We start from the raw sequence: 20942 nt of genomic DNA, 5'->3' as shown, positions 1-20942 counted from the left end.
TTTAATCTTTTTTATTCTTTTGTGGGTCGTTGGCATTGCTGGCTAGGCCAACAGTTATTACCCATCCCTAATTGCCCTTGAGAAGGCAGTGGGGGAGCTGCCTCCTTAAACCATTGCAGTCCAAGTGGTGTAGGTACACCCACAGTGCTGTTAGGGAGGGAGTTCCAGGATCTTGACCCAGCGACAGTGAGGGAACAGAGAAATATTTCCAAATCAGGATGGCGTGAGGCTTGGAGGCTATCACCAGGTGGTGATGTTCCCAGGCATCTCTTATCAGGGCACAGAGATTAGCACTGCTGCCTCACAGTGCCACGGACCTGGGCTCAATTCTGGCCTTGGGTGACTGTCTGTGTGGAGTTGTAGGTTCTCCCTGTGTCTACGCGGGTTTCCTCCATGTGCTCTGGTTTCCTCCCACACTCCAAAGATGTGCAGGTTTGGTGCATTGCCCATGCCAAATTTCCCCTTAGTTTCTCAAGATGTGTAGGTTAGATGGATTAGCCATGGTAAATGTGTGGGGTTACAGGGATGGGGGATGGGGGCCGTGGGTGTGGGGGTGGGGGGGGGGGAGAGTTGTAGAATCGATGCAGACTAGATGGGCCAAATGGCCTTTTCTGCACTGTGGAGATTCTATGGATTCTCTCTCCTGCCCCTTTCATTTTCCAGGACATGGCTCATATTCCTGTTTATCTGATCTGGAATGCATTGTCATAAAGGGTGGAGGGAGAAGATGAATAGTAACTTTCAAAAGTGAATTGAATAAATAGTTTAAGTTTATTTATTAGTGTCACAAGTAAGGCTTACCTTAACACTGCAATGAAGTTACTGTGAAAATCCCCTAGTCGCCACACTCTGGCGCCTGTTCGGGTACACTGAGGGAGAATTTAGCATGGGCAATGCACCCAACCAGCACGTCTTTCAGACTGTGGGAGGAAACCAGAGCACCTGGAGGAAACCCGCACAGACGTGGGGAGAACGCGCAGACTCCGCACAGACATTGACCCAAGCTGGGAATCGAACCCGGGTCCTTGACGCTGTGAGGCAGCAGTGCTAACCACTGTGCCACACGTATTTGTTAAGCAAATACCGAAAAGGAGACGTTTGCAGGGCTGAAATAGACACAGTGGGCTGAAAGGTCTCCTGCTGTATTGTTAGACTCTGGTTGGAAGTAATAATGCCACTCACCCTCTCTTCATTCTCTGTTTCCTCATCCTCCACTGGCTCCTGTTTGCACACATCTGGAACCATCTCTGTGCTCAGTCTGAATGAGATAACCATGGTTGGGTTCAGCGGTGACCCTTCACCTTTGACCTTCTCAGATGGCGTGCTCTGGACTGTACAGCGCTCTGCGGGAGTGATGGCAGATGGAATTCAATACAGACAAGTGTGAAGTGATGCATTTTGACAAGAAAGCAGAGGAGGAGGCAATATAGACATAATGGTCCAATTAAAAGAGTGCACAAGGGGGAGCATGTGCATCGCTCTGCGATGGCAGAACATATTGAGGAAGTGTTTAGAAAAGCATACACCACCCTGGGCTTCATAAATAGACATTGGCCGGAAGTTTCTTGCCCCACCCTCCGGCGGGTTCTACTGGTTTCCTCAAAGTCAATGGACAGTAGAACCCACCACGATAGGTTTGGAAAATCCGACCCATTGAGCACCAAAAGCAGGAAAGGTTAACTGAGCCTTTATAAAACGTTCGGTAAAATTTAAAGTTTATTTGTTAGTGTTACAAATAGGCTTACATTAACACTACAATGAAGTTACTGTGAAAATCCCCCAGTTGCCACACTCCGGCACTTATTCGGGTACTCTGAGGGAGAATTTAGCATGGCCAATGCACCTCGCCAGCACGTCTTTCAGACTGTGGGAAGAAACCAGAGCATCCAGAGGAAACCCATGCAGACACGGGGAGAACGTGCGGACTCCGCACAGACAGTGACCGAATTGAACCCAGGTCCCTGGAGCTGTGAGGTAGCAGTGCTAACCACTGTGCCACCGTGCTCCCCAGTAGGCCCCAAATAGATATTTGCATTCGGTTCTTGACACTTTGGGAAAGATATGAAGGCCCGTGAGAGGTTGTCGAGGAGATTTATCAGAATAAACAACATGAAAAGATCATTAGAAATAGGAGTAGGCCCATCAAGCTTGCTCCACTATACAATAGAAACATGGCTGACCTGATTGTGTCCTTAACTCTACTTTCCTATCTGCCCCACCATAACCCTTATCTGCCTTGTCAATCAAAAATCTGCCAAACTCCATCTGGAATGTATTCAATGACCCAGCCTCCACCGGCAAAGAGAATTTCAAGGACTAATGACCCTCTGAGGGAAGAAATTCCTCCTCATCTCCATCTTAAACATGGGACCCCATATTTTGAAACCTGGTCCCTTTGTTTGATAGTCCGCACAAGCGGAAAGATCCTCTCAGCATTGACTCTGTCAAGCACCCTCAAGAATTTTATATGTTTCAATCAGATAATAGTTCCAGGGATGGGGGCTTTAGTTACAAGGTTAGGTTTAAAAGGCTGAGATTGTTCTCCTTGGAGAAACGACGATTGAGAAGAGATTTTGGAGATTGAGGTGTTCGAAATGATGACAGGATTAGAAAAGGTAGACAGGGAAAAACTAATGCCAGAAGGACTGAGGGACACAAATAAAAGATTTTAAGCAAGAAATCCTGGTGAATTTGAGGAAAAACCTTTTCATGCAGTGAGTGTTAATGACCTGGAACTCACTGCTCTGCAAGGGGGTGGAATCGGAAACTATCAACGATTTCAAAAGGAAGTTGAATGGACCCTTGAAGCAAATAGACTTGCATGGATCGAACTACACGACCACTTTAAGGCAATTAGCAAAAGAACCAACGACAGCATGAGGAAAATTCTTTTTACACAGCGAATGGTTTTCAGAATGGAATTAAAGTTAAAGTTCATTTATTAGTCACAAGTAGGCTTACATTAACACTGCAATGAAGTTACTGTGAAAATCCCCCAGTTGCCACACTCCGGCACTTATTCGGGTACTCTGAGGGAGAATTTAGCATGGCCAATGCACCTAGCCAGCACGTCTTTCAGACTGTGGGAAGAAACCAGAGCATCCAGAGGAAACCCATGCAGACACGGGGAGAATGTGCAAACTCCACACAGACAGTGACCCGAGCCGGGAATCGAACACAGGTCCCTGGCACTGTGATGCAGCAGTGCTAACCACTGTGCCACTGTGCCACCCACAGTGGCAGCTGTAGGGAAGCAAAATAGCAGGGCCACAGGGAAAGGGTAGCAGAGTGGGACTAACTGCAGGAACAGAACAGGGAACAGCATCTTTCAGCGCTGTAAATATTCTACAATTGGAAGAATTTGACACTAACGAGAGTTACGGAGGGTGGTGGGTCCTAGCAACCAAGATCTCAAACAACCTGTATCAATCCCTTAAGGACCTCTTACCAACGTGAGCGACTCAAGCCCTCCTGCCACAACCATCGAACTAGGCAAAGGACTGAATTTTCTTGATCAGGTGAGGCGTGCCCTTTCACCCTTTCAATTCCAGAATGGCCTCCAGCAAGCAATTGTGCAATGCTACCAGCAAAGTTCTTGCTGGAGACTTGTTAACATGTTAAATGCAAAGGAATAATCATCACGAAAGGTTTTTTTAAAAAACATTCATTCATCATCAGAGCAACATTCTTCTTAATTCGCTCATAGGATGTGGGTGTCGCTGGCAAGTCTGAGGTCACGTACCAACTGACTCAAGAACAGCTTCTTCCCTGCTGCTGTCAGACTTTTGAATGGACCTACCTCGCACTAAGTTGACCATTCTCTACACCCTAGCTATGACTGTAACACTACATTCTGCACTCTCTCCTTTCCTTCTCTATGAATGGTATGCTTTGTATTGCGCGCAAGAAACAACACTTTTCACTGTATCCCAATACATGTGACAATAATAAATCAAATCAAAGCTGATATTTGTTGCCCATCCCTATTTGCCCTTGAATAGAGTGGTTTGCTGGGCCATTTTAGAGGACAGTTAAGAGTCAACAACATTGCTGTGGATCACATGTAGGCCAGGCCAGGTAAGGACGGCAGGTTTCCTTCCCTAAAGGACATTAGTGAACCAGATGGGTTTTTATGGCAATTGATGATAGTTTTGTGGTCACCTTCAAAGTTCTTAATCCAATAACTTTTTTTTATTGAATTCAAATTCGACCATCTGCCATAGTGGGATTCGAACCCGGGCCCCCAGAACATTAGCTGAGTTTCTGGATTAATAGCCTGGTAATACCACTGGGCCATCATCTCCCCACAACTAACTGTAGCTGAGTTTTTAATGAAGTGGTTTTTAAAAATTTGATGAATGACAACCAACCCTGCAAAACTAACTTTATAATCATGGTGCAATGTTAAATCATTAATGTGGTAGATATTTTAATAATCAGTTTTTTAATTAAAAATAAGATTTTCAGAATATTCTACCTTTGAGCCTCACCCCATGCTCTGACATTTAATTTTCTCGATGTAAAAGGTTTTAAGAGATTTTGGTGTTTTTTTGCTTTCTGTGTGCCTGTCTGTGAAAATAGTGTGATTTGATTGGCTGCTTGGACAGCCTGATGACATCACTGCGATGGGCTGAAGGACGCTGGGACCAGTTGCAGTTCTATTGCACAGATGTGGAGAGAACTTCCTGTGAGACTTATTTTGTGGCCAGCAGTGAGGGTTCTTGCTTCACTTTTCACCACAGGCCCCGGGACAATTTTCAAAATTTTCATGAAAATTGCCTCCTTGGGCAAGTTGGGATTTCCAGGAGTCATCGCACGCACAAGTTACTAAAACCCAGCATTGGGGAGGAATGCAAATCAAGAGGCTTTATAAGTATGAAAGGAGCACGGTGACACAGTGGTTAGCACTGCTGCCTGACAGCGCCAGGGACCCGGGTTCGATTCCCAGCTTGGGTCACTGTCTGTGTGGAGTCTGCACGTTCTCCCTGTGTCTGCGTGGGTTTCCTCCGGGTGCTCCAGTTTCCTCCCACAGTCCAAAGATGTGCGGGTTAGGTGGATTGGCCATGCTAAAATTGTCCCTTCATGTATATGGGGATAGGGCTTGGGTGGGATTGTGGTTGGTGTAGACTTGATGGGCTGAATGGCCTCTTTCTGCACTGTACAATTCTATCTACGAGCAACCTGAGAGGCAGACTTCTGATGTGATTGTCTGGCCTGTCACTCCTGTTTCCTGCAGAAAGACATCGAGCCCCACTATCATTTTGATTGGTAGCCATTAAGATGCGGGAAAAATTTGAGCGAAGAAGAATTTTGCCTGGTTTGGTATGATTTTCACCCTGACGCTAAGCATCGTCCTGGTGCCGTTCTGAAAGGAAAGTCTGGCGGGGAACCTCACCCAGCCATTCAGCAAGAGTGGCACGTTGGCAGAGTGGTTAGCACTGCTGCCTCACAGCGCCAGAGACCCGGGTTCAATTCCCGGCTTGGGTCACTGTCTGTGTGGAGTTTGCACATTCTCCCCGTGTCTGCGTGGGTTTTCTCCGGGTGCTCCGGTTTCCTCCCACAGTCCAAAGATGTACAGGTTAGGTGGATTGGCCATGCTAAGTTGCCCCTTAGTGACTAAAGATAAAGTTGATTTATTAGTGTCACAAGTAGGCTTACATTAACACTGCAATGAAGTTACTGTGAAAAATGTGGGTCGGAATTCTCATTGACAGCGGCGGGGCCAGAGAATTCCACTGCTAGCAAACATCGCACCACCTCCCGCTGACGGGAAACACACGGCTGGGAGGCTGGAGAATCTCACCCGTGTACCGTGCTAAGATGAGTAGGTTAGATGGATTGGCCATGGTAAATGTGTGGGGTTACAGGGATAGGGTGGGGCTCAGGGCTCAGTCACAGAGTCAGTGCAGACTCGATGGGTCAAATGGCCTCTTCTGCACTGCAGGGAATCTGTGATTCTATGAACAGAAGGACCATCTGCCGGACCTGTTCCCAACATTCCATAATTCCCACCTCATGTTCCCTTCCCAGATGACATGCAATTCCCAGACAATAAAGGACAAAAAGCCTTAATCCATTCTCCCACTGCCTGATTGCCCATAGGAGTCCAGCTCACCAGTATTCCGACAGGTTTTAGTGTGAGGAATATCATCCCGCGATGCTTCCCGTTCTGTCCCAGGGACAGGTTTCACTTGCTCCACGCTCTGCTCAGTCTCCTTCAGTTCTGGGCCACAGACATCTCTAATGTTGACTGTAATTTAAAGAAAAAAATCTCTTTCGGAATCATTACCTTAAAGGGGCCAATTCTGATAAGATAATTAAATTGTGAATTATAGGACGGGGCAGACATGGGCAATCTGGTATCTCACCAGCAGTGTACACTGGCATTGAGCTTGATATACTCATGAGACCAGTGTTCATCGGAACTTGCTGAAGACTAGCTGATCGTCTGTGGCATTGCTCATTATGGTGGGGGTCTTGTTCGGAGGTTTAGCAGTTAGGGTGTTTAAATTGGCTTGTCCCTTGAATGCCATTGGCAGGGAAATGGTGTAAATTGGCCAATCCTGTTGCCAGTTGGAGTGTAATCTCTGGCTGCTGCCCTCGGGAGGTTGTCAAGATCTTTGAGCAGGGAATTGGATCTTTCTTTTATTGGATATTTAACAATGTATGTGTTCCCACCAGGCACAGGCCCCAGAGATTAGATAGATTGATTGTTTATGCCTGAGTCACAACCTTTGATTGGTTATGTCTCAGTGATCAGGAGGGGGGTATGATCAAAATTTATTTATTAGTGTCACAAGTAGGCTTACATTAACACTGCAATGAAGTTACTGTGAAAACCCCCTAGTAGCCACACTCCGGTGCCTGTTCGAGTACACTGAGGGAGAATTTAGCATGGCCAATGCACCTAACCAGCACATCTTTCAAACTGTGGGAGGAAACCGGAGCATCCGGAGGAAACCCACGCAGACACGGGGAGAATGTGCAAACTCCGCACAGACAGTGACCTGAGGCTGGAATCGAACCCGGGCCCCTGGCACTGTGAGGCAGCAGTGCTATTCACTGTGCTTGCATGCTGCAAATTTGCAGATGACACAAAAATTGATAGGGTGATAAATAGTGAGGAGGATAGCTGTAGACTGCAGGAGGATATCAATAGGCTGGTCAGGTGGGCAGAGCAGTAGCAATTGGAATTCAACCTGGAAAAGTGTGAGGCAATGCTTTTGGGGATGCCAAACAAGGCAAAGGACCCTGGAAAGTACTGGAGATCAGAGGGACCTTGGAGCGCATATCCATAGATCCCTGAAAGTGGCAAGACAGGTAAGTAAGATGGTTAAAAAGGAATATGGGATACTTGCCTTTATTGGCCCAGGCACAGAATACAAGAGCAAGGAGATCATGCATGTATAAAACATTGGTTAGGCCACAGCTGGAGTACTGCATACAGTTCTGGTCACCACATTATAGGAAGGATGTGATTGACTGGGGAGGGTGCGGAGGGGAATTACCAGGATGCTGCCTGGGCTGGAGGGTCTGAGCTATGAGGAGGGATTAGATAGGTCAGGACTGTTTTCCTTGGAGCAGCGAAGGTTGAGAGAGGACCTGATAGAGGTGTATAAGATTATGAGGGGCATAGACTGCATGGGTAGGAAAGCACTTTTTCCATTAGTAGAGGGGTCAATAACCAGGGGGCAGTGATTTAAGGTGAGAGTGAGGAAGCTAAGAAGGGAGTTGGGGAGAAACCTTTTCATTCGGAGGGTGGTGGGAGTCTGGAATTCACTGCCTGTAGGGGTGTTGAGCCAGAAACTCTCAAAACATCTAAGAAGTATTTCGATGTTCCACTTGTGCTGCCAGAACCTCCAGGGCTATGGGCCAAGCACTGGAAAATGGGATTAGTGTAGACAGATCTTTGTTGACCGGCATGGACATGATGGGCTGAATGGCCTCCTTCTGTGTTGCAAACATCCATAAATCTATGGAGAAATCATCCCCTTTTCATTCACAATGATTAAATATGTCAAAAAGAGCAGTCAATCCAGAAAGGCAGTTTAATACCCTGGCAGCAAGGTGACGTTCTGTGCCAGAGTGGCTAGAAAGACATAGCAGAGCCCACAATGTGTGCTCGCCTAATTTCCTCATCAGAGTGGAGAGCGGCAGCCCCAGCGTGAGAGGAACAAGAGAAGAAACATTTTTGGAACTCTGTCGCCCAGAGGCCTGTGGATGCTGAGTCAACGAGTGTATCCAAGGCTGCCATTGACAAATTTTTGGAAACAATTCAATTTAAGCGAGATATGGAAAGTGGTCCTGAAGTAAAAGATAAGTCATGAATTTATTGAATGGCTCAGTAAGAAGCCTCACAACACCCGGTTAAAGCCCAACAGGTTTATTTGGAATCATGAGCTTTCGGAGCGCTGCTCCTTCATCAGGTGAGTGAAGAGGTAGGCTTCACAAACACGGCATATATAGGCAAAGACACAATTGCAAAATAATGGTTGGAATGCGAGTCTTTTCAGGTAATCAAGTCTTTACAGATACTCCAAGGCAGCCTTCAAGACACATGACAATGCAGAATCGCCGAGCAGAAACTGATAGCCAAGTTCCGCACGGATGAGGATGGCCTCAACCGGGATCTTGGGTCCATGTCACACTATCTGTAACCCCCCCACCATTTGGCCTGGGCTTGCAAAATCTTACTGTCCTGGCTGGAGACAATTTACACCTCTTTAACCTGTGATTATCCCTCTCTCCATTCGTACTGTCTGTACCTGTAAAGACTTGATTACCTGAAAAGACTCGCATTCCAACCATTATCTTGCAATTGTGTCTTTGTCTACATATGCCGTGTTTGTGAACCCAACTCTCCACTCACTTGATGAAGGAGCAGCGCTCCGAAAGCTCGTGATTCCAAATAAACCTGTTGGACTTTAACCTGGTGTTGTGAGGCTTCTTACTGTGTCCACCCCAGTCCAACGCCGGCAACTCCACATTATTGAATGGCAGCCGAGACTCAAGAGGGTGTTTAACATCCTCCTGCTGCTAACTTTTAAGTAGAGTGTAATGAAGAATGGAAATCGTACCTGGAGGCTGTGGCTCCTGCTCGTTAGAACTTGAGCTAGGCTCCTGAGTGACTGGATCTGTCGCCAAAGTAGGCCTAGAAAGAACAAAAGAGTTTTACTCTAATTTGTGTGTAAGGAAGTATAAATATGTAAGAGTGATACAGGCACGCTCACCCTCAATATGAACAAAACATACCATTTTGTAAATGAGAAATTTAGCAAAGAAGAAAGGAAAATGAGAGAGCGTGTGAGAAAAAAAAGATTGCTGGACTGGGAATGGCCATCATCTTTCAGTCTTCTCAAGACTCAGGATAGGTGTGAGAGGGCTGGAGAATTGCAAATGTTACACCTTTGAACAAAAAAAGATTGTAGGGATAAGCCCAGCAATTACAGACTGGTGAGTTTAGTGTCAGTGGTGAGGAAACTTCTAGAAACAATTATTCGGGATAAAATTAGTAGCCACATGAAAAAATGTGGGTTGATTAGTACCTGCCAGCATGGGGGAGGCACCGTGTGGGGGAGAGTGGCAAGAGGGGGGGGAGGAGGTTGGGGTTAACAAACTTGCTGGAGTTTTTTGAGGAGGTAACAGAAAGGGTTGATGAGGGTAGTGATGCTGATGTGGTGTACATGGATTTTCAAAAGGCATTTGATACAGGGCCACACCACAGATGTGTGAGAAAAGTTACAGCTCCTGGAATAAAAGGAACAGGAGCAACATGGATACAAAATTGGCAGAGTAATAGGAAGAAGTCTCACAACACCAGGTTAAAGTCCAACAGGTTTATTTGGTAGCAAATACCATAAGCTTTCGGAGCGCTGCTCCTTCGTCAGATGGAGTGGAAATTTCCATTCCATCTGACTAAGGAGCAGCACTCCGAAAGCGAGTGGCTTTTGCTACCAAATAAACCTGTTGGACTTTAACCTGGTGTTGTGAGACTTCTTACTGTGTTCACCCCAGTCCAACGCCGGCAACTCCACATCAGAGTAATAGGAAGCAGAGAATAATGGTCAATGGATAAAAGCAAATTACTGCGGATGCTGGAATCTGAAACCAAAAGAGAAAATGCTGGAAAATCTCAGCAGGTCTGGCAGCATCTGTAAGGAGAGAAAAGAGCTGACGTTTCGAGTCCAGATGACCCTTTGTCAAAGCTGTGGGTCACCTGGACTCGAAACGTCAGCTCTTTTCTCTCCTTACAGATGCTGCCAGACCTGCTGAGATTTTCCAGCATTTTCTCTAATGGTCAATGGATATTTTTCGGACTGGAGGAAGGTTTGTAGTGGTGTTCGCCAGGGGTTGGTTTTGAGAGCCTTGCTTTCCCAGATATATTCATGTTTGAAGTCTAGGTGCACTGGCTGGGTGCGAATCCTGGCAGAATGCTCCAGTTCCCAGCGAAGGTTTCCATCACCTTGATGAACACAAAACTTGACTGGTAGAGAGTGAATATAGTAACTGTTTGCGGGTGACTCTGGTGGGGAGACAGCTGAACATTAGGGTTGGGGGAGGAATCATTCACACAATACAGACAGTAACTGGATACCCTGAATTAACCCTTAGTCCCTTACATTGCCATGTGGAGTGTCTGTGTCTGGACGTCTGGCTGCTCCGGTCTGGATCGCTGCGAATGGAAGCTATTCCCGTCTGAACTTGACAACTTAAAAGACGACTGAGATAAACTGGCGCCCAATAATTTCCGCTTCTTCTCAGCACTGCTCCGCAGTTGCTGCAGGGAGATCTTCACCTAGAAAATGAAGGAAGACTAATGGATCCCCAGACAACAGGATTGAAGTCTAAACAAAGGATGCAGGAGTTTAACATATGGAATAATAGGGAGGGAATTCTGCGGCCTCCCAGCCACCCGTTTCTCGGCGCCGGGTGGTGTAGCGTGCTGTTCAGTGCCAGCGGGATTATCTGGTCCCATCGCTGTCAGTGACATTTCCCATTCATGTCTCTCCAAGCTGCCGCGAAACCCACAGGAGGGGGTGTGATGCACCTCAATGAGCACCCGGAAACAAGGCTTTAGAACTGAAGGCTTTAATACATTAACAATGAAACTACTAACACAAATTCACCCGTTCAGACTGAAGGGGTCCTGCCGGAGCAGGGGGTCTTATACCCTGCCACCGGAGGCGGGACCCCACTGGAGTGTGCCACGATAACACTTAGGACAGGTAAACACCCTAACCCAACAACATAGTACAACCCCCATAACAACAACACCCTAGCCCAACAGTAACACAATAACAACCCCAGTGGTGAACCAACGATGGTTCACCACATTCACCCCTCCTTTAGGAACCAAAGGTGACGGGCCTGCCTGCCTGGTTTAGTGTGGCGGCTAGGGCGAAGTCCGATGCATCACTCTCCACCTGGAAAGGGATGGATTCATCCACCGCGTGCATCGTGGCTTTCGAGATGTCGCTTTTCAAAACCTTGAAGGCCAATTGGGCCTCCGGCGTAAGTGGGAATGTCGTGGACTTAATGAGCGGACGAGCTTTGTCCGCGTAGTTGGGGACCCACTGTGCATAATACGAAAAGAACCCGAGGCATCTCCTCAGTGCTTTCGTGCTAGCGGGCAAGGGAAGTTCAGTGAGTGGGCGCATACGGTCTGGATCAGGGCCAATGACCCCGTTTTCCACCACGTATCCGAGGATGGCTAACCTACGCGTACGGAATACGCACTTCTCCCTGTTATAGGTCAGATTCAGGCGAGATGCAGTGCGTAGAAAGTGTTGGAGATTCGTGTCGTGGTCCTGCTGGTCATGGCCGCAGATGGTGACGTTATCCAGGTACGGGAAGGTAGCCCGCAACCCGTTCTGGTCCACCATTCGGTCCATAGCACGCTGGAAGACCGAGACCCCATTGGTGACACCAAATGGAACCCTGAGGAATTGGTATAGACGACCATCCGCCTCAAAAGCCGTATATTGTCGGTCCTCTGGGCGGATGGGGAGTTGATGGTAGGCGGACTTAAGGTCTATGGTAGAAAACACTCGGTACTGCGCAATCTGATTGACCATATCAGAAATGCGCGGGAGAGGATACGCATCCAGCTGCGTGTATCTATTAATGGTCTGACTATAGTCGATGACCATCCGAGGTTTGTTCCCGCTTTTGACTACCACGACCTGCGCTCTCCACGGACTAGCACTGGCCTGTATGATCCCTTCCTTGAGGAGCCGCTGAACCTCAGATCTAATAAAGATCCGGTCCTCAGCGCTGTAACGCCTACTTTTAGTAGCGATGGGCTTGCAGCCAGGTACCAGATTTTTAAAAAGGGATGGTGTCGTGATCTTCAGGGTGGATAGATTGCACGCGGGGCGCTTTGGGCAATTTGGAGGCTGCGGCTGGTTCCCTACTGCCAGTGAAGGGAGTGGCCCACCGTACTGTAGGATCACACTCCTCATGTGGGCCATAAAGTTTAGTCCGAGGAGAATTGGCGCGCAAAGGTGAGGTAGCACAAGGAGCCTGTATTGCTCGTAAACTGTGCCCTGTACCTCAAGAGTTACCATACATCGTCCTTGGATCGGTACAGACCGGGACTGTGATGCCATGGAAATTGTCTGTTTGGCAGGGAGAACCCGGAGTCCACACCTTTTAGCAGTTTCAGGGTGTATGAAACTTTCGGTGCTCCCACTGTCAAACAGACAATTCACAGTTCTGCCACTAACCTTTACCTCCATCATGGAATGTTCCAGTCTGTAATGCCTGGTCTGATCCAGAGAGATCGACGCCACCGTTGGCCCCTGGGCGTCACTGCATGCTGCCGATGTGGATGCTGAGGACCCCTGCTGGTCGCTGCTGCATGCTGCCGATGTGGATGTTGAGGACCCCTGCTGGTCGCTCCTAGTCGTCGTGGACCATGATGGCCGCCCCCATGAATCGCATGTGGCCGAGGGCTCCAAGCGCAGCGACTCCTGGTGGTCTTCCTCCTCCTCTGTCTGCCACGATGGCGCCGTCCTGAGATCGCACGTGGTCGGACCTCGTGGGTACTGCAGCGCCGAAAGAGATGGTCTCCGTTCTGGAGGGTTACATGCTGCACTGCCGTTTTTAGGTTTGGACCTGCAGACTTTGCCGTAGTGGCCTTTTTTACCGCACTGGCTGCAGATTGCCGTTCTTGCCGGACACTGTTGCCGTGGATGCTTGGCCCCACCGCAAAAATAGCATCGCTGGCCACCTGGAGCTGCCGCCGTCGTCGAATCGATCTGGGAGCGCGGGTTCGCGGGGCGAGGAGGGAGCAGAGCTTGCTCCAACCACGTTGACTGCACGTGGTCCTCGGGGTACAGCGCCAAGCTCTTCGACGCCGCCTCCAACCTCACGGCCATCCCCATTGCCTGGGTCAAGTTGAGTTTCCCCTTTTCTAATAATTTAAGTCTGATGTACGAGGACCCTACCCCTGCTACGAACGCGTCTCGGGCGAGGTCTTGCATGTACTGCTCGGCGGAGACATCCTTACAGTCACAACCCCTGGCAAGCTGCAGGAGTTCATTGGCGTAGTCTTCTATGGTCTCGCCCGACTGCCGACGTCGTGTAGCGAGGAGATAACGAGCGTGAATCTCGTTGGGTGGCGTAATGTACCTATTCTTTAGGAGCTCGACGGCACCCTGGTAAGTGGAAGCTGCACGAATGGCTAGGTAAATCGTGTCGCTTACCCTTGCGTGGAGGACCTGGAGTCTATCACTGTCTGTAGTGATAGCTACCGAGGCTGCCAGGTAGTCCTCGAAGCACTTCCACCAATGTTCGAACGTGTTAGCTGCACCGACCGCACGTGGGTCCAGTGTCAGACGATCCGGTTTTAGGATCTGTTCCATATTCTCAGTTAATGTATTAAATTGATGCACCTCAATGAGCACCCGGAAACAAGGCTTTAGAACTGAAGGCTTTAATACATTAACAATGAAACTACTAACACAAATTCACCCGTTCAGACTGAAGGGGTCCTGCCGGAGCAGGGGGTCTTATACCCTGCCACCGGAGGCGGGACCCCACTGGAGTGTGCCACGATAACACTTAGGACAGGTAAACACCCTAACCCAACAACATAGTACAACCCCCATAACAACAACACCCTAGCCCAACAGTAACACAATAACAACCCCAGTGGTGAACCAACGATGGTTCACCACAGGGTGCGCTGCCAGCGGGAACGGAGAATCCCGTCGGCATGAACGGCCGGAGAATCCCCCTCCCGAGACACCGGGAGTGATTACAGACTGGAATCTCATCCAGGGGTTCACGTGGTTTATATGACAGCAGGGTGGCACACTGGTCAGCATCTGGGAATGATTATAGACGACCACAGGGGCCTTGAGGTTGCTGTCAGCAGTGATAAACATTATTAACTGCTTCTGATAAAATTAGAAAAAACATGGGGAAAACATTACCCTGGGGACTACCATTGACTAGAATCTTAACTGCAGCAGCCACATGCATACTGTGCCTACAAAAGCAGGAATTCTGTGATATCTGACTCCCCCAGCCTCCCCAAAGTCTACCCACCATCTGCAAAGAACAAGTCAGGAATGCACCCTACCTTCATAGAAATCATAGAAACCCTACAGCACAGAAAGAGGCCATTCGGCCCATCGAGTCTGCACCGACCACAATCCCACCCAGGCCCTACCCCCATATCCCTACATATTTACCCACTAATCCCTCTAACCTACGCATCTCAGGACACTAAGGGCAATTTTAGCATGGCCAATCAACCTAACCCGCACATCTTTGGACTGTGGGAGGAAACCGGAGCACCCGGAGGAAACCCAAGCAGACACGAGGAGAATGTGCAAACTCCACACAGACAGTGACCCAAGCCGGGAATCGAACCCAGGTCCCTGTAGCTCTGAAGCAGCAGTGCTAACCACTGTGCTACCGTGCCACCCGCTTCCTCATTAGTGTGGCTCCAACAACACTAAAGAAGCTCAACACCATCCTGGACAAAGCAGTTTGCTTGATTGGCACCATCCACCACCTTAAATGTTAACCCTTTCCATCATTAGTGCACAGTAGCAGTGGTGTGTACCATCTACAAGATGCACTGCAGCGACTCGCCAAGGCCCCTTTGTCAGCACCTTCCACACTCATGACTCTACCACATAGAAGAAGGGCAGCCATGCATGATAATACCACCACCTGAAAGTTCCCGTCCAAATCACACACCGTTCTGACTTGGAAAGATATCACCATATCTTCAGTGTTGCTGGGTCAAAATCCTGGAACTCCCTCCCTAACAGCACTGTGGGTGTACCTACACCACATGGACTGCAGCAGTTCAAGATGGCAGCTCAGCACCACCTTCTCAAGGGCAACAGGGGATGGACAACAAATGCTGGCCTAGCCCACATCCCAGGAACAAAGCAATAACTCTATACTTACCATTGCCCATTGTCAACCGGTTAATTTGATCATTGTGGTAAACCACTGTTAGCTTATTACCTGTATATGTGACATGCCTGGACACATCCCTGCCGCCCCTACCCGAGACTCCTCCCCCCCACCCCCCGGTCCAGGTATAAAGGTGACTGCTCCCCACCCCCCTGCCTCAGTCTGGACCAGTTCGTCGGCATGGGTATGCTCCAAGTCTTTTGCTAATGAAAGCCTATTTGTTCTTGCATACAAACTAGTCTTTGCTCGATTGATGGTGCATCAATCATCAATGGTATGTTGGATGGCATTGGAGGAAACATCCTCTCAGTGTGTTCCAGGCATTTCTGAATAGAATGTGTTGCACTTCTGGGCACAGCTGGCACAAAGCTGTGGGCAAACTGACCTGGAGCAGTGATGTCCAGGCTGCTCTTTTTGTTTGAACAATCACGTTTGGATACAGTTGATGAGAGGGTGTCTTCATGTTGAAGTGCCCTCTCTGTTATTTACCCTTTACTGCAGCCTATCCATTACTCTCAAGCTGAAAGGTCTCTGATTGCCCCTTCAGCTCTGCTGTCCTCAATTAAACAGGGAACCTGCTCTGGAAACAGTTCCAACTCCCATTTCCTGTCCGTGGAGGGAAAACCCAGTCCCACACACTCGGAATGTGCACACTGAGGTAAAGTCTGTAAAGTTAAAAGTTTATCGATTAGTCACAAGTAAGGCTTACATTAACACTGCAATGAAGTTACTGTGAAAATCCTTCAGTCACCACACTCCGCCGCCTGTTCGGAGAATTTAACATGGCCAATGAACCTAACCAGCACGTCTTTCGGTCTGTGGGAGAAAACCAGAGCACCCAGAGGAAACCCACGCAGACACGGAGAGAACGTACAGACTCTGCACAGACAGTGATCCAAGTCGGGAATCAAACCCAGGTCCCTGGCGCTGTGAGGCAGCAGTGCTAACCACTGTGCCACTGAGAAGCTGAGAAGATTCTTGGCCTTTTGGCTAGGATCAAGCATCGGATCAAGCCCAGGATCGGGTGCAGCTTGGATCTTGTTTATCTCCCTTTTGGGGGACCATGAATTGGATTCAGTCTGAATTTGAATTGGTTTTTGGAGCAAGCAAGGAGATGGATTAAGGGCTTGCACCGTCCACTCTGCGCATTAGCTTTGTAACTTTAAGATGAAGTAAAATTTAAGAAAAAACACTTATAAAATGTCTCCACTTAATCCTAACCACTTCACCTGATGGACTTTCCCACAGTCCATTATTAAACAACTGCCTATCTGTGGTATTTGTACAAAACTGAAGATTTTGATTAACATTTGGTTTAATGTCAGGGGAGGTGGTGGCTTCGTGATATTGTCACTGGGCTAGTAATCCAGATGCTCAGGTTAATGCTCCGGGGACCTGGGATCGAATCCCACCATGGCAGCTGGTAGAATACCATAAAAATCTGGAATTAAAATTCTAATGATGACCATAAAACCATTGTTGACTGTTGTAAAAAAATCCATCTAGTTCACTAATATCTTTAGGGAAGGAAATCTGCCCTTACCTGGACTCTTACCAAACCCTTACCTGGTCTGGCCTACATGTGACTCTAGATCCACTGCAATGACTCTTAACTGCCCTCTCAAGGGCTATTAGGGATGGGCAATAAATGCCAGCCCAGCCAGCAATGCCCACATTCCAGGAAAGAGCATCTTAAAAACAAATTACCTCCTCAGGAACAGTGACAGTTTCGATATGTCCTTCCCCAGCTTGTGTAGGTGAACAGCCTGCCAACTCTCCAGCAGAAACCTCTTCACTCTTGTCACTGGAGGGCAGATCCTTATCGTCGGTGCCGTTGGTTTGTGAACTGGTCCTTTTCTCAATGGGCGGGATAGGCCTCATGGCCTTCAGGAGTCGCTGCGAGGCAGATCGAGAGAGAGGCGGCTTCAAGGGAAGTGTGATCTCAAACACACCTGGCAAAGAGAATCACAGGTCAAAGCTGGCCATTCTAAACTCTGTCAATTTGCAGTTTCCAATGCAAGAAGCTGCAGGGTTCCCACCTGTACACTTCTGGACTATTCCAGAAATTTCTAACATGTTGCAGCTTTATAGAACCTTAGTTAGGCCGCACTTGGAATATAGTGTTCAATTCTGGTCGCCACACTACCAGAAGGATGTGGAGGTTTTGCAGGGGGTACAGAAAAGATTTACCAGGACGTTGCCTGGTATGGAGGGCATTAGCTATGAGGAGAGGTTGGAGAAACTTGGTTTGTTCTCACTGGAGCGACGGAGGTTGAGGGGCGACCTGATAGAAGTCTACAAGATTATGAGGGGCATGGACAGCGTGGATAGTCAGAAGCTTTTTCCCAGGGAGGAAGAGTCAATTACTAGGGGGCACAGGTTTAAGGTGCAAGGGGCAAGGTTTAAAGGAGATGTACAAGGCAAGTTTTTTACACAGCGGGTGGTGGGTGCCTGGAACTCATTGCCGGGGAAGGTAGTGGAAGCAGATACAATATTGATTTTTAAGGGGCATCTTGACAAATACATGAATAGGATGGGAATAGAGGGATATGGTCCCCAGAGGGGTAGGGGATTTTAGTTCAGACGGGCAGCATGGTTGGTGCAGGATTGGAGGGCAAAGGATCTGTTACTGTGCTGTAATTTTCTTTGTTCTTTGTATGTAAACGAAACCAAAACAAAATTCCTACTTCATAATTTGACTTTTTTTTCCCCACACACATTTGTATCTCCTGAGGTGAAGCCATTTAGTTTGAAGATTTTCAATGGGCCAATTCATGCTGGGAAAATAATGGCCTGTTAATGTTGCATAACATTATTAATGTGAAAATCGACCTGAACGTTTAGGAGACTAAAAAGGCTCCGGTCAAGTGGCACTTTGATTTTAAAATTCTCAACCTTGTTAACACAATTCCTCTGTGGCCTCGGTCCTCCTGATCGCTGTTAACTCTTGTTAACAGGCCTCCGAGATATCATCTAATTCTGGCCTCTTGAGCCACCTCAGTTTTAATCACTTCACCATTGGAGGCCGGACCATCAGCTGCCTAAGCTCTGGAACTCCCTCCCTAAACCTTGCCACTTCTCATCTCTCTTTTCTCCTTAATACTCCTCTCATTGACCAATGTTATTCTTTTATGTATTTTTTAATTAATTTCATGGGACATTGGCATCGCTGGCTGGCCAGCATTTATTGCCCATCCCTAGTTGCTCGAGGGCAGTTGAGACTCAGCCACATTGCTGTGGCTCTGGAGTCACATGTAGGCCAGACCAGGTAAGGATGGCAGATTTCCTTCTCTAAAGGACATTAAAGTTAAAGTTAAAATTTTAAGTTTATTTATTAGTCACAAGTAAGGCTTACATTAACACTGCAATGAAGTTACTGTGAAATTCCCCTAGTCGCCACATTCCAGCACCTGTTCAGGTCAATGCACCTAACCAGCGCATCTTTCAGACTGTGGGAGGAAACCGGAGCACCTGGAGGAAACCCACGCAGACACGGGGAGAACGTGCAAACTCCACACAGACAGTGACCCAAGCCAGGAATCGAACGCGGGTCCCTGGCGCTGTGAGGCAGCAGTGCTAACCACTGTGCCACCGTGCCGCCCATTGGTGAACCAGACGGATTTTTCTGACAAACGACAATGGTTTCATGGTCATCAGTAGATTCTTAATTCCAGGTCACTTTTACTGAATTCAAATTCCACCACCTGCCGCGACGGGATTCGAACCCAGGTCCCCAGAACATTAGCTGAGGTTCTGGATTAATAGTCTAGTGATAATACCACTCGGCCGTCGCTGCATTAAAAAAAGTTCTTCCTCATATCCCCACAGTCCGAAGGAAGATCAGCTTAATATAAGGTAGGTCCATTCAAAAGTCTCATTGCCGCAGGGAGAGTTTAGTTTATTTATTAGTGTCACAAGTAGGCTTGCATTAACACTGCAATGAAGTTTCTGTGAAAACCCCCTAGTGGCCATACCCGGGTCCCTGGCGTTGTGAGGCAGCAGTGCTAACCACTGCGTCCCATTTGAGGCAAGGGAACCTGTCCAACACAGGCCTTGGGCCAAAAGCAGGGAAACGTGGAGATTCAGAATCGATGTTGGAGACAGAATGCCGTTCCACTCTGGTTTATTTCTGTCTCCCACATTAAACAAAAGTGAGTGTAAAAGCTGGAGGGAAAATAGAGCCACTTTTTTCACTGAAACACAGGCTCCATTGTGCCGCAAGAGGCAGTGTTGCAGCAAGTGCTAACAGCACTGGCCTTGGGCCATTTTGGTTATTGCAAGCGACTGGACTACACTTTGATCATTTACAATTGTGGAACAATTCTACTGCGCCTTGCACTGACGCTGTGGGGGTGGAATCAAAGGGAGAGAGGGAAAGATACTGAGGAACGTAGAGAGAGGGAGTGAGGAAGGGGGGGAAAGAAAACAAGGGGGACAGAGCAGAACGAGACATTGATCAAAAGAGTGAACGAGAACGTTGGGGTTGAACGGAGGGAAAAGTGAGTGAAAGCGAAAGCGAGGAGGATGGAGGAAGAAAAAAGAGAAATGAGGAAAGTGGGAATGAGAAAAGGGAGGTGAAAAGCAGCAGGTGAGAAAGAAGAAGATTGAAGAAGGAAATAGATAGAATGTGACGGCAAGGATGAGAAAAACTAGAGCCAGTGACAGTGAGCAGGGGGGAGAGAGAGAGAAAAAGAGAGTGAGGACAGAGAGAAGGTGAGGAAAAAGAGAGAGTGTGCCAGTGAGCAGAGAGAGAGGGAGAGAAATAGAGAATGAGCAAAGAAAAGGTGAAGGAAGGGAACAGAGAGAATGGAGAGAGTGATAGTGAACAGAGAGAGAGACAGATAGAGCAGAGGCAGATTAAGATCAAGGAGAGAATGACAATGTTTGCAGATGAGATTGAACTTACTCTTTTGTGACAGGATTTCAGACATTTGTCGTTTGAGTTTGTTTTTAAGTTGAAGCGTATCGAGCGAGGGATGGCTACCGTCTGCCTCTGCGTCAGTCCAGTCCAGCTTCATGCTGTAGCCACGAACATGAGACGCAGTCTGCGATCTGCTGCCATCGAGCAAGTGGTAGAAATTATTCCTGCCCAAAAACCAGCCACCCGCAGACTGCTGACCTCCCTTGGTGCTCTTTACAAAGCAGGTTTTCTTCAGGGGCAAGTTCAGACTGGACTGAAGAATGGCTGTGGAGAACAAGACGGTTACTGGAGTCCTCAGCACACCCTCTCCTTAAAAAGCAAAAGGCCCATCAATAAACACTCTGAACAATTCCCATCAACTTTCATCAGAGAAACAAAATGCTGGGAACACTTGGCAGGTCAGGCGGCGCTGAGGAGAGAGAGCAACATCACCAACCTGGAAAGTTAACTCTGTATTCTCTCTCTCCAAGAGGCGTTCAAAATCAGGAAGGGTTTTGATAAAATAAACAAGGAGAAACTAATCTCTTCCACCTTCTTCGTTCGGGAAAAAGATACAAAAGTCTGAGGTCACGTACCAACCGAC

The 20942-nt window shown here is 48.0% G+C and overlaps 1 protein-coding gene across 1 annotated transcript in view; it reads right to left on the bottom strand.

Moving 5' to 3' along the window:
• The window catches only part of LOC144493955 (TOG array regulator of axonemal microtubules protein 2-like), a 102024-nt gene that overhangs the window by 44601 nt on the left and 36481 nt on the right, over positions 1–20942 (bottom strand). The window contains exons 4-9 of the mRNA XM_078213530.1: positions 20345–20623; positions 17146–17390; positions 10620–10795; positions 9078–9151; positions 6116–6250; positions 1183–1343 (exon numbers count right to left, since the gene is read on the bottom strand). Coding sequence (XP_078069656.1) covers positions 1183–1343; positions 6116–6250; positions 9078–9151; positions 10620–10795; positions 17146–17390; positions 20345–20623 — 1070 coding nt within the window. The remainder of the gene's footprint in view (positions 1–1182; positions 1344–6115; positions 6251–9077; positions 9152–10619; positions 10796–17145; positions 17391–20344; positions 20624–20942) is intronic.

Source organism: Mustelus asterias, chromosome 5 (assembly GCF_964213995.1).
Source record: "Mustelus asterias chromosome 5, sMusAst1.hap1.1, whole genome shotgun sequence".
Taxonomy (NCBI): domain Eukaryota; kingdom Metazoa; phylum Chordata; class Chondrichthyes; order Carcharhiniformes; family Triakidae; genus Mustelus; species Mustelus asterias.
The sequence above is the reverse complement of the archived record's forward strand: the minus strand, read 5'-3'. Positions and strand labels throughout refer to the sequence as shown.